Source organism: Bufo bufo, chromosome 5 (assembly GCF_905171765.1).
Source record: "Bufo bufo chromosome 5, aBufBuf1.1, whole genome shotgun sequence".
Lineage (NCBI taxonomy): Eukaryota > Metazoa > Chordata > Amphibia > Anura > Bufonidae > Bufo > Bufo bufo.
The window spans coordinates 507,018,517-507,030,988 of NC_053393.1; the positions used below are offsets into that span (position 1 = coordinate 507,018,517).

The 12,472-nt window shown below is 46.7% G+C and overlaps 1 protein-coding gene across 7 annotated transcripts in view; it reads left to right on the plus strand.

Moving 5' to 3' along the window:
* The window catches only part of ABI1 (abl interactor 1), a 79,783-nt gene that overhangs the window by 38,641 nt on the left and 28,670 nt on the right, over nucleotides 1-12,472 (plus strand). For 4 of the 7 annotated variants that reach the window (XM_040434378.1, XM_040434382.1, XM_040434380.1 and 1 more), the window contains exons 3-4: nucleotides 1,898-2,074; nucleotides 11,953-11,967. In XM_040434378.1, the coding sequence (XP_040290312.1) occupies nucleotides 1,898-2,074; nucleotides 11,953-11,967 (192 nt within the window). The remainder of the gene's footprint in view (nucleotides 1-1,897; nucleotides 2,075-11,952; nucleotides 11,968-12,472) is intronic. The other 3 variants (XM_040434379.1, XM_040434381.1, XM_040434384.1) reach the window with 1 other exon arrangement.

The following is a 12,472-nucleotide window of genomic DNA, read 5'->3' on the forward strand; positions in this document are numbered from 1 at the left end:
CAGATCCCCCACATGACAGTGCGTCATCCACAGATCCCCCACATGACAGTGCGTCATCCACAGATCCCCCACATGACAGTGCGTCATCCACAGATCCCCCATAATAGTGTCATGCACAGACCACCATTAATTCAAAGCCCACCAAAAGCACAACTTTTGGTTAAAAATATTTTTTTCTTATTTTCCTCCTCAAAAACCTAGGTGCGTCTTATAGTGAAGTTTAATATTTGTGTGTGTGTGTGTGTATATATATATATATATATATATATATATATATATATATATATATATATATATATATATTATAATATAGGTCTCACTTGTGTTATTGGGCAACGGGATGTTGGGGGTCAGCAGTCATGAAACAACAATGTTGTTCTATGAAAATGTACGATTTTTAAAAAAAAATTTTTTTTTGATGCGGCCCACATAAACTTAAATTTTGTTTGGCCCATGTTAGCCTTTCAGTTTGACATGCTTGATTTAGAGAGATGCTTTACCCTAAGTTCACACCTGAGCGTTTTACAGCGCGTTCCTACGGGCTGTAAAACGCTCAACAAGGAGAAACCAATGCTTCCCTATGGGAATGGTTCTCACCTGGGCGTTTTACAGCGCGTACGATCGCGCTGTAAAACGCCCGACGCTCAAACAAACAAGTTCTTGAGCTTCTTTGGGGCGTTTTGTCGCGCGTTCCCGTACATAGACTTTCGGGAACGCGCGACAATGGGCGTTCGCTTGTCTCTGTATGCGCGATTGTAAACGCCCGTACAATCGCGCATACAGAGCGCTCCTTTCAGAACGCTCAGGTGTGAACCCAGGGTTACAGCTGCCACCATGGGCTGTAGAAAAGGACAGGGGGATCCTCATTGACTTCTATGGCAGAGTTTTCTAGGCATGCGGTGTTACCACTGCAGAGGTCAGGAGGGAGTAGCTAAGCTGTGATATCACCTATTGTGAATGGTGGTATCTGTCAATGTGATCCTGTCTGTAGTGATAAGATGACTGCTGAAAACTGAACTGTACAAAGTGGCGCCTACTATTAGGCTTAGGGCTCTTTCACACTTGCGTTCTTGTCTTCCGGCATAGAGTTCCGTCGTCGGGGCTCTATGCCGGAAGAATCCTGATCAGGATTATCCTAATGCATTCTGAATGGAGAGAAATCCGTTCAGGATGCATCAGGATGTCTTCAGTTCTGGTACGGAACGTTTGTTGGCCGGAGAAAATACCGCAGCATGCTGCGCTTTTTGCTCCGGCCAAAAATCCGGAAAACTTGCCGCAAGGCCGGATCCGGAATTAATGCCCATTGGAAGGCATTGATCCGGATCCGGCCTTAAGCTAAACGTCGTTTCGGCGCATTGCCGGAGCCGACATTTAGCTTTTTCAGAGTGGTTACCATGGCTGCCGGGACGCTAAAGTCCTGACAGCCATGGTAAGTGTAGCGGGGAGCGGGGGAGCAGTGTACTTACCGTCCGTGCGGCTCCCCGGGCGCTCCAGAGTGACGTCAGGGTGCCCCAAGCGCATGGATCACGTGATCGCATGGATCACGTCATCCATGCGCATGGGGCGCTCTGACGTCATTCTGGAGCGCCCCGGGAGCCGCACGGACTGTAAGTATACCGCTCCCCCGCTCCTACTATGGCAGTAGCGTCCTGGGTGCCATAGTAACACTGAAAGCATTTGGAAGACGGTTCAGTCTTCAAATGCTTTCAGTACACTTGCGTTTTTCCGGATCCGGCAGGCACCTCCGGCAACGGAAGTGCATGCCGGATCCCAACAACGCAAGTGTGAAAGAGGCCTTAGAGGCCACTGCCAACACTGCAGGATTTTGGGATTTTTCCTTGCTATATCTCCCCCAATAGTATATATAACATAGATTCTCCTCTTGTTCTTCGTGCAGACTGTGGACATCCACAAGGAGAAGGTGGCCCGCAGAGAGATTGGCATCTTAACCACCAACAAGAACACTGCCAGGAGCCATAAGATCATAGCTCCGACCAACATCGAGCGTCCCGTCAGGTACATTCGAAAGCCCATAGACTACACGGTGCTTGACGATGTAGGCCACGGAGTGAAGGTAAGAGACCAGTCTTTACGATCGTCCTATGCACGGAAAACGTTCACTTGTTCTTTCCTTCTGTTTCCTCTCTTTCTCATAGGATGAGTTAGTCAGGAATTGCCTTTTATTTCCTGTGATCTGAGAGGAGGGCGAGCTGCTCTGAACATGCTAATGGTTTCCCCAATTTATCTTCCGTTCACATTTACAGATAGGCCAATCATTGATCTGTGTGGGGGCGATCCCTCTCAACACCATTCCTAAAGTGGGCCTCCACCCTCTATTTTCAGCTTTATACGTGAAAATCGGTGCAATTCTGGGTTTTGCCTTTAAAGGGGTTTCCCCGTGAAATACATGTATAGACAGGGTTATCTACTTTATTACACCCCCCCATCATATTGGAGAACTTTCTAAGGTACGTTGCCATTGAAATTCCACCATAGTGGATTCATGTCATGTTATTATAACGGCTACTGTAATGGCCGCGGTGACATGTCCATAGTGACGTTACCTCCTGTGGTAGCAAATACGATTCAGTTTGACATCCTGGATGTAGATACGATTGCCTAAAGGGCAGCTGTCAGCAGTTTTGTACCTATGACACTAGCTGACCTGTTACATGTGCGCTTGGCAGCTGAAGACATCTGTGATGGTCCCATCTTCATATGTGTCCGCATTGCTGAGAAAATGTTTTATTATTTGCAAATGAGCCTCTAGGACAGGGATGGCCAACCTGCGGCTCTCCAGCTGTTGCAAAACTACAACTCCCAGCATGCCCAGACTGCCTACAGCAGGGCATGGTGGGAGTTGTAGTTTTACAACAGCTGGAGAGCCATGGGTTGGCCATCTCTGCTCTAGGAGCAACAGGGGTGTTGTCATTACACCTAGAGGCTCTGCTCTCTCTGCAACTGCTGCAACCTCTGCACTTTGACAGGACCAGGCAGATGTGGTGATATTTACACTGCCTAGTCCTGTCAATCAAAGTGCAGAGGTCACGGCAGTTGCAGAGAGAGCAGAGCCTCTAGGTGTAATGGTAACGCCCCCGTTGCTCCTAGAGGCTCATTTGCATATAATAAAACTTCATTTTTCTCAGCAATGCGGACACATATGAACATGGGACCAACACTGATGTCTTCAGCTGCCAAGCGCACATGTAACAGGTCAGCCAGTGTCATAGGGACAAATCTACTGACAGATGCCCTTTAATCAGTGGTGGATGCTTCAGACCTCACATGGAGAGCTTCTCTGCCAGGGTCCACATGACAACACTTCCTGCACCCCCTACTCTTACAGCTCATTGTTATCATAAAATTAAAGTTTGAAACTGGGTACTATAAGGTCTAGTGTTTCTAAGGGCCCTTTAAGACGGCCCAATGCGGGGCCATAGCGGCTACTGATTGACCATCTAACAAGTCAGTCGGCATCGGATATAGAGCCTTCACACTGACCCATAGCTGTTGTATGGCATTTCTATTATAGTGCCGGCCATGCGCGGTCCGCAAAACACTACGGCCGTCTGAGCCCTAACGCAGAGGCTGACAGAAGCTGGGTTGTGCCAGACACGGTGCAGGCGCCTCTCCATCTAATGAGATTTGCCATCTTTAATTAGGCCATTGGCCGCTAATCTTTCCCAGACTTTCCTTAATCTCTCTTTTGACTCTATCCGTTACTGTATTGTGCACATGGTTACTGCGCTTTACGCTGCTTTGTGTCTTCCAAGCCTTTACGTTTTGTGCGTTTTCTGTGAAAAGTGATGTGAATTCTGTGTCGTTCCAATAGAACATTTTTTTGTTTTGTTTTTTTCATCCAAAGCACAAGGCGAGATTTGTTCCCATGCACTCCTTACCCCTGGGGGGAGATAAAAGCGTCCCTCTATTAATTCCCTAAACGGCTGCGTCGCTGTAATAGAAGGAAATGGCTGAGCATGTACATAAAAAATAAATTAAAATAAAAAAAAAGCAAGCTTTACTGCTGAGCATGGCATGCCTACTCGGGCACAGCGTACCAGCTAGCACCGAGCTTTGTGCTTCCCATGCGGCTAGAATCTACGCGCTGGTTTTAATAACGCTAGCGGCTTTTCAGGCTTTGCTGTTGAGATCCGCCTACACTAAATGTAAAGCCATTAACCGCGGCTGTATCTCCTAGCAACACGGAGCGCCCCGCAATTTCCTCGGTGTCAAGGCTCAGCGTTGTCTCTGTTTGCGGAGTGGTAGCACCGCGAATAGATTGTATGGAGAGAACAAGAAGGGGGGGGGGGGAGATTGACGTCTTCCTCCTCTCCCACACTCTGGCGACCTCTTATTGAATGGCACCAAGGTGACAGCTGGGACTTGACTCTCATTGTACGCAGCGCACACGGGATTTCTTCTTTTTGAGGTGATTAATGGGATATTATGAGGATTTCAGAGCTCTTACTATTTTAATCCGCCTACTCTTTTCTTCTGTTAGGTGCTGGGTGACAACCCCTTAGAGCAGTCACTCAGCTTTCCATAGAACCTGAATTGTATTTTTAATATAGATGGTTCTGGAACGTACTGTAAGTCTGTGTATCTATACAGCCGTGTGTGCCGTTCAGGATTGGTAGAAAGTTATAGGCAGTTGAACATGGAGGCTGAATGGTAAAGCTGGAGATGCTGAGCAGATTGATATATCATTTGGTGGTAAAGATACAGTATAAGTTTGTAATATATTCACTAAAATCCCTGCTCGTTCTGGGCTTAGAGTCCAGTGGGCGGGTAGAATTAGTGTGGGCAGCTACAGGACCGCCCACTGGACTCCTAAGCTCGGAAAGAGCTGGGATTTAAATGATTATATTACAAGTTATAATGATTCTCTTCCCCAAGACTATGTATGAATCTGCTCTGCTCCTCCTGCTCTAGAACATGCTGCCTACATATTGGACTGCATCCCTTCTCAGAACCGCCACCTTGTGTGGGAAGTGCTGGTGGTTGCACATGCTCAGTAGCTCAAGTCTCTCATCTCACAGGCAGAAGGGAGTTAAGTAGCATTTATCATTTAGAGAAAGTTACTACAAGGCACTTACTAATGTATTGTGATTATCCATATTGCCTCCTTTGCTGGCTGGATTCATTTTTCCATCACATCATACACTGCTCGTATCCAGGGGCTACGACCACCCTGTAATCCAGCAGTGGTGGTCGTGGTTGCACACTATAGTAAAGGGCATCAGCCTCTCTGGTGGTCGGGGTTGTGGACGTGCACACAGACCGGTGCTTTTTCCTATAGTGTGCAAGCACGACCACTGCTGATGGATTGCAGGGTGGTTGTAACCATGGAAACGAGCAGGGTATAATATGATGAAAAAATGAATCCAGCCAGCAATGGAGGCAATATGGACCATCACAATACATTAGTAAGTGCCTTGTATTAACTTTCTCTACATAAAAAATGCCATTTGTCGAAGTGAGACTACCCCTTTAAGTGGAGAGTTTGAGTATAAGAGATTATAAACAGGAATAAGGTTATGTGCGTTGAGGGTGGCCACTCGGAGGTGGAGAGAGGAGCTCCGACTTGTCTCCAAGCCGAGGGGCTTTAGGCCATTTTCCTGGCCACTTGCCCCATGGGCGTTACCTTACAATATTGTGACCTCAATCGCATCAGGAGCTAAAATGCATCATTGTTTTGTCTAAAGCGAGGCCTCTGTCCCCGATCATCCTGCTACCTTTCTGCATTAGGCTACTTTCTCACTAGCGTTTTCGTTTTCGTTTTCCGGTATCGAGATCCGTCATGGGGGTTTGTCCCTATTCATTGTCAATGGGGACAAAACTGAACTGAACAGAACAATGCGTTCCGTTTAGTTGCGTTCCCATACCGGAGAGAAAAACCGCAACATGTTGTAGTTTGCTTTCCTTCCTGGGATGCGGAGCAAGACTGAACCGGCATGACCCCCAATGCAAACAATGGGGACGGATCAGTTTTCTCTGCCACAATAGAAAACTGATCCGTCCCCCATTGACTGTTCATGACGGATCCGTCTTGGCAATGGTAAAGATAATACAACCGGATCCGTTCATAACGGATGCAGACAGTTTTATTATCAGTCGCGGAAGCGTTTTTGTTGAACCCTGCCGGATCCAGTGAAAGTAGCCTAAGATCTCGTACAGGATGACCGTTCCAGGGCCATGCTAGAAATTCTGTTCTGGCACAAGGAGCTACATTTCCGTCGCACGCTTGCATAAAGTCTGTGACATAATAGCTAGAAAAGCTATATATGATTCGGTCCTATCCCTCGGATCCTCTTTTACACGGATGGCGCAGTGATTCCTGCGGCCAGACAATAATGATTAGCACAGTACAAGTAATGGCGTCTTCTCACCAGTAATGGACATATTAGAGGGAATGAAGATAACAGCAGGGGGCGCTGCAGCAAGTATGTTACAGTAGTCTTTAGGGAGAGATTTTTTTATTTTTATTTTTTTAAATTCTTATAGATGTTATTTTTTTGGCCCGATCTAACAGAAGTTTAATACTGGATTGTGGGATGATGACTTGAATGCGTTTTAGTAAATTACTCCTTGTAAGGCCCCTTTCACGCGAGCGAGTTTTCCCGCGCGGGTGCAATGCGTGACGTGAACTCGTAGCACTCGCACTGAATCCTGACCCATTCATTTCAATGTTTTTTTTTTTTTTTTCACGCATCAGTTCTGCGTTGCGTGAGAATCCCATCCTGTTCTATATTCTGCGTTTTTTCACGCAGCCCTGGCCCCATAGAAGTGAATGGGGCTTCAGTGAAAAACGCATCGCATCCGGAAGCAAGTGCGGATACAGTATGTTTTTAACTGATGGTTGCTAAGGGCTCTTTCACACTTGCGTTGTCCGGATCCGGCGTGTACTCCATTTGCTGGAATTACACGCCGGATCCGGAAAAACGCAAGTGAACTGAAAGCATTTGAAGACGGATCCGTCTTCTAAATGCGTTCAGTGTTACTATGGCACCCAGGACGCTGTTAAAGTCCTGGTTGCCATAGTAGTAGTGGGGAGCGGGGGAGCGGTATACTTACAGTCCGTGCGGCTCCCGGGGCGCTCCAGAATGACGTCAGAGCGCCCCATGCGCATGGATGACGTGTCCATGTGATCACGTCATCCATGCGCATGGGGCGCCCTGACGTCACTCTGGAGCGCCCGGGGAGCCGCACGGACGGCAAGTATACTGCTCCCCCGCTCCCCGCTACACTTTACCATGGCTGCCAGGACTTTAGCGTCCTTGCAGCCATGGTAACCACTCTGAAAAAGCTAAACGTCGGATCCGGCAATGCGCCGAAACGACGTTTAGCTTAAGGCCGGATCCGGGATTAATGCCTTTCAATGGGCATTAATCCCGGATCCGGCCTTGCGGCAAGTCTTCAGGATTTTTGGCCGGAACAAAAAGCGCAGCATGCTGCGGTATTTTCTCCGGCCAAAAAAACGTTCCGTTCCAGAACTGAAGACATCCTGATGCATCCTGAACGGATTACTCTCCATTCAGAATGCATTAGGATAAAACTGATCAGGATTCTTCCGGCATAGAGCCCCGACGACGGAACTCTATGCCGGAAGAAAAGAACGCAAGTGTGAAAGAGCCCTAAGAGATGCTGTTTGTAAACCTTCAGTTTTTTTTTTTTTTTTTTTTACGTGTGGAAAAACGCATCAAAACGCATTGCAACCGCGCAGACAAAACTGACTGAACTTGCTTGCAAAATGGTGCGAGTTTCACTGAACGCATCTGTAGCCAATCCGTATTAGTTTGTGTGAAAGAGGCCATTGACGCGCTAGACATGATGACACGGACGCGTTCTTACCACGTTTCCTACTCCATACAGCTGCTGGGACGGAAAAAGGAATACCCCATAGCAATCATTCCTGATTACTTGTTCTCACGCGGCCACAAACCGCGTCGACCGTCATAGATGGATATTCTCTGCCGTTGCTGTACGTACTGTATTCCTAAGAGGGGGATTGACAGTGAACCCCCACCACGGTGATGCATTAGTAATAATGTGCATGCTAGAGCAGAGTCACCTCTTGTATGGGGTTTTATTACTAGGGTCTCAGTTTTCTTATGTCATCTGCTGTAAAAGGAAGGCGATCCTGGTGTCTGGAAGCGTCTGAGAACCGGCCGTTGTCTCACCAGGCAGATAGTCTCCTCCAAGGGCGAGCAGCAGCACAATTAGCCTCTTCTGCCAGTCCATGTAGTAATTTCCATCCCTTCTCCTAAAACGCCTCCGGGAGGGTCTCCTTGTCAGACATTGGGCAGATTTATGTTTGCTTTTTGTCTTATGTGATATATGGATGACCTAAAGGGTGTGAACTCCCAGCTGGAACCCTACCGGATCCTCTGTGTCTGGATTTGAGGAACCTCCTTCAGATTCATGCCGCACATCGCTGTTATCAAGAAGTTGCTTAACCTTTGGATTTGCATCTACATCATTGTGATTGCGTCCTTCTTAGGTCGGAGAAATCCCCTAACAGGGCAATGCAGTAACGAGGAAGCTAAATTTCCCCTGGAATCCCCTGGAGCCTGACTGCAAACAGAGGAGATCATGATGACCTAGCCCGGGCAGAATACAGTACCACCGTAGGTCTGGCACAATGTCCTGGCACTCGGGGTTCTGCTTAAAGGGGTATTCCAGTGCCATGAAATTGATGACCCATACTCCGGTTAGGTCAGCAATTTCAGATTGGTGGAGGTCCGACTCTTGGCATTGTCGTCGATCTGCAGTTTGAAGGGACTGCGGTGCCAATGTGAGAACTGCGTCCTCTTCAGTGTTTACCTGCACGTTGTGTTGACGGCGCGGGGTAATTGCAACTGTTTCTCTCTTTTTCTGAGCCAAAAACAGAACTGGAGCCTACATAGACATAAGGTATAAAGCCGAATGCACACGGCCGTGAGAGGTCCGTGGTAACCCGGCCTGGATTCCTGCTGAGAGCAGGAGCGCACGGTGTCATTGGTTGCTGCTATGACGCCATGCGCTTCATGCCGCCGCTGCACTACAGTAGTGCACTCATATAGATCATACGAATGTATTACTGTAGTGCAGCGGCGGCATGAAGCGCACTGTGTCATAGCAACCAATGACGCCGTGCGCTCCTGCTCTCAGCAGGAATCCAGGCCGGGTTACCACGGATCGCTCACGGCCGTGTGCATTCGTCTTAAGGGAAAACTCTGCTCCTGTTCTGTGTTTTAGAGCCGCACCTGTTTATGGCTCAAAATCACTGACCAAACACTGATGTGTGAATGAGGTGTAAGTGAATATGAGAGGAAGGTGTAATTACCGCTACAATGTGGAGGGCGTGCAGGTAAACACCGAAGAGAACACGGCCCTCGCACTAGCGCCTCAGCCCCTTTTATACAGCTAATCAACAGGTGTGCCGACAATTGGACCTCCGCCAATCTGAATGGTGACCTAGCCGGAGCGTGTGTCATCATTATCACGAAAACCAAAATACCCCTTTAAGCCTGGGTTTACATGTTCAAGTTTTTTTTATGCAGTTTTTAAAGACAAAGACAGGGATGAATGTGAAAAGGAGGCCATATGTAAAGGAGAGACTGAGCCGTCTTCTGGTTATTGAATCAATGCCTGGCTTGGGCTTCAGAAATGACATCAAAAGCCTTGAACATGTAAAGCCAGCCTTTGGCCAGATTCACATGTCCAGGTGTATTATGTCTATATTTCTTGGTTGTGCCATGGCCCGACCACGAGTCTAAAGAGTTTTTGCAGTGGCCCGGTCTTGGTGACGTATACTTGGCAATATAAGATCAGCCAGGGTTCAACTCCCGACACCCTCACCAATCTGATATTGATGACCTGTCCTCGGGATCGGATCAAGCCACTGCGCAACCTTTTTAAGTCCCCCCCCAAACTCGCAGCGTCATCTCTATGCCTAGATCCCGATCATACGGAGAGCTCAGGTCCGTTAAATGCACAGTCAGGCCGTGACCCGTCCGAGTTTTATGGTCGTATAATAAGACTTGTGACTCCGACCCAACTTGTTCCACATTTACAAGATGTGTTGTCTGCTTCAGGCCATGGCTGATGACACTTGGTGATGGCCTCTAAAATTAGGCCCTTAATGAGCAGTTTTGATCCTAAATGGCCAGACACATTTTAGCGGTTTTACGCTCGGTGTAATGGCCCTGACGTTTTTTTTGTTGTGTGACTTGGGAATGTTTCATCCTCTTTCTAGTACTACTTTTATCTTTTTATAAGGGGTGGATTGTACAAAAAGTACAAGTATTTGTAAATTAGTTTTTCTTTACATTTTGTAAATTCAAACTAAAATTATTAGAATGAGTTCTCTATTTTGTTTAGGTCACTTGGTTTTTTTTATTTTCTACAATTTTTTTTATTTGTATTCTCTTGTGTACTGTCATACTGGTTTTTTTTTTTTCTCTCTCATGCATATATTCACTATAGCTAATGGGATCCTCTGTGACATCAGTCACTGGAGGAGCTTTTCTGGGTCTGCTAGGGCCTAGCAGCTCTAACCTGCTGGGGGCTCCATCACCGCACAATTCTAATTTATTGCTATAGTGAAGACAGGAGTGGAAAACAAATCGGTCTTCTCCCCAAAACTCCCAGCTTTCTGTGCTCGACGGGCACCAGACCTACTCGTGCTAGACTGATGGCTTTAAACCCACGCCATACATTTACACTGCCGGTTTAAAACCCTCGCCTGTGCACATTTATTATATGTGTGGTCCGTAACAGGTTTCAGAGAAAAGCATTTCTAGAAATCATCTTGTGGGAAGGATTTTGGTTTTCCTGCTGGTCCTCTCTCCCCCCCCCCCCCCCCCCCCAGCTCAAGTCGTGGGGTGGGGAGGATTTTTTGATGTTTAGTAAGGATCAGGTAACCCGATATCAATATGGATCCATAGCTTTTGCCCTAGTATGAGTGCCGTTTGCCACCAGCCACTAATATGGGGAGGTTTTAGTAGACATGCTGCGTTGTCTTACCCGCTGTACCTTGGCTGATCCTCCCTTGCTCTTCCTCTTGGCTGTGCATGTGCTGACATCTCTTCTCTTTGAGGAAGTTGTGGTGTGTAACACGCCAGAGGGTGCAGCTGGAAGGGTAGATAGCAGGCTTTGTGTTCACTTCCACAGCTGTGCATGGTACGTAGATGGCTTCATGAGGCTGCAGCCAGCTCTGTGCATGTTAACTAGGCCGGACGTGCATATAGATGTTCTTCTATCTTGTGGATTTGTAAAATAAAATCCAGTATAATCATTTAATGTATCTGGGCCAACTATTGCTGAATCCGTCCAGAAGGTTAGGGTCATGCATGGTCATCTGCAAGAGGAGATACCTAGAGACACGCATAAATGGTAATATGGATTTTTGTGTCCATGTTGGTCATGATGACCGAGCCCCTGGCGGATCATGATGTGCTTCCTCAGTAGACTTGCTCCAGAAGAAATACGGAGGCATTTGATACGTCCCTCAAATATTGGTCTAGTACATGAAATGAACTCCACTGTGTGTAGGTCGGGGAAGAACAGATCCAAGGAGCCAGGAACCTAGAAATTTATAGACAAGTTGGGGGGCTGGGATCTCCATTCTCAACATAGGTGCAAACAAGCAATTTTCAGATATTTATGGTGGATCTTATGGATTTCTCTACCTTTTTTAAATGTTGAAGACTGCCTTCCGGAACTTCTGCCCATCCACAAATTGACGGGGCCTTAATGCTAATCTCTCCCAGACCCCCACAGGTTAAATATTGATTGTAGGATTATACTAAGGATGGGCATCAATGTTGGGTCTCAAGACTGGCTGTGATACTGTATTGAAGGCTGAAGCCCCTTTTTGGAATTCTTTCCATGTTTGTCTAATATATGACCTCTCATTGTGACCATTCATTAATCTTTACCTTTCTGTTTCTCCCTTTTGCCATCATTAAGTGGCTAAAAGCCAAGGTAAGCAATGCTCTTCGTCATTTCATCCAATCTGATCCAATAGTGCCAGTAACCGTGGCTGCCGAGCTATCCGTCCATTACAGCTTCCATCTTTCTTCTCATCCCCATTTCTTTGGACATTCAGTGCTGCTTGATCTGACATTGAGTGCATTGACCTTGTAGTCTACCCATTCATTAGTCTAACCTTATCGTAGTGCTTCCTCATTTTGTAGATCCTTTGCTTTCTCACTTGCAATTTATGTAAGGCTTCCCAGACAAATCAATTTGGTTCTAATGTATTTATATGAATGGTTTTCCATACTGATGGTGGTTCTTCTCTAGGTTCTGAAAATCTATAAAGGCATGACAGCTGTATTTAAAGGCTATGTAAACCTTCGGAGGCAATTTTTGTTTGATGGCATTTTACTCATTTTTGGCAAAAATATATATATATTTTTTTAAACTGGTCTTTATTAAAAATTTTGAGCCATACTGTCACAAAGAGTTAACAGTTTTTCCAGCTTTG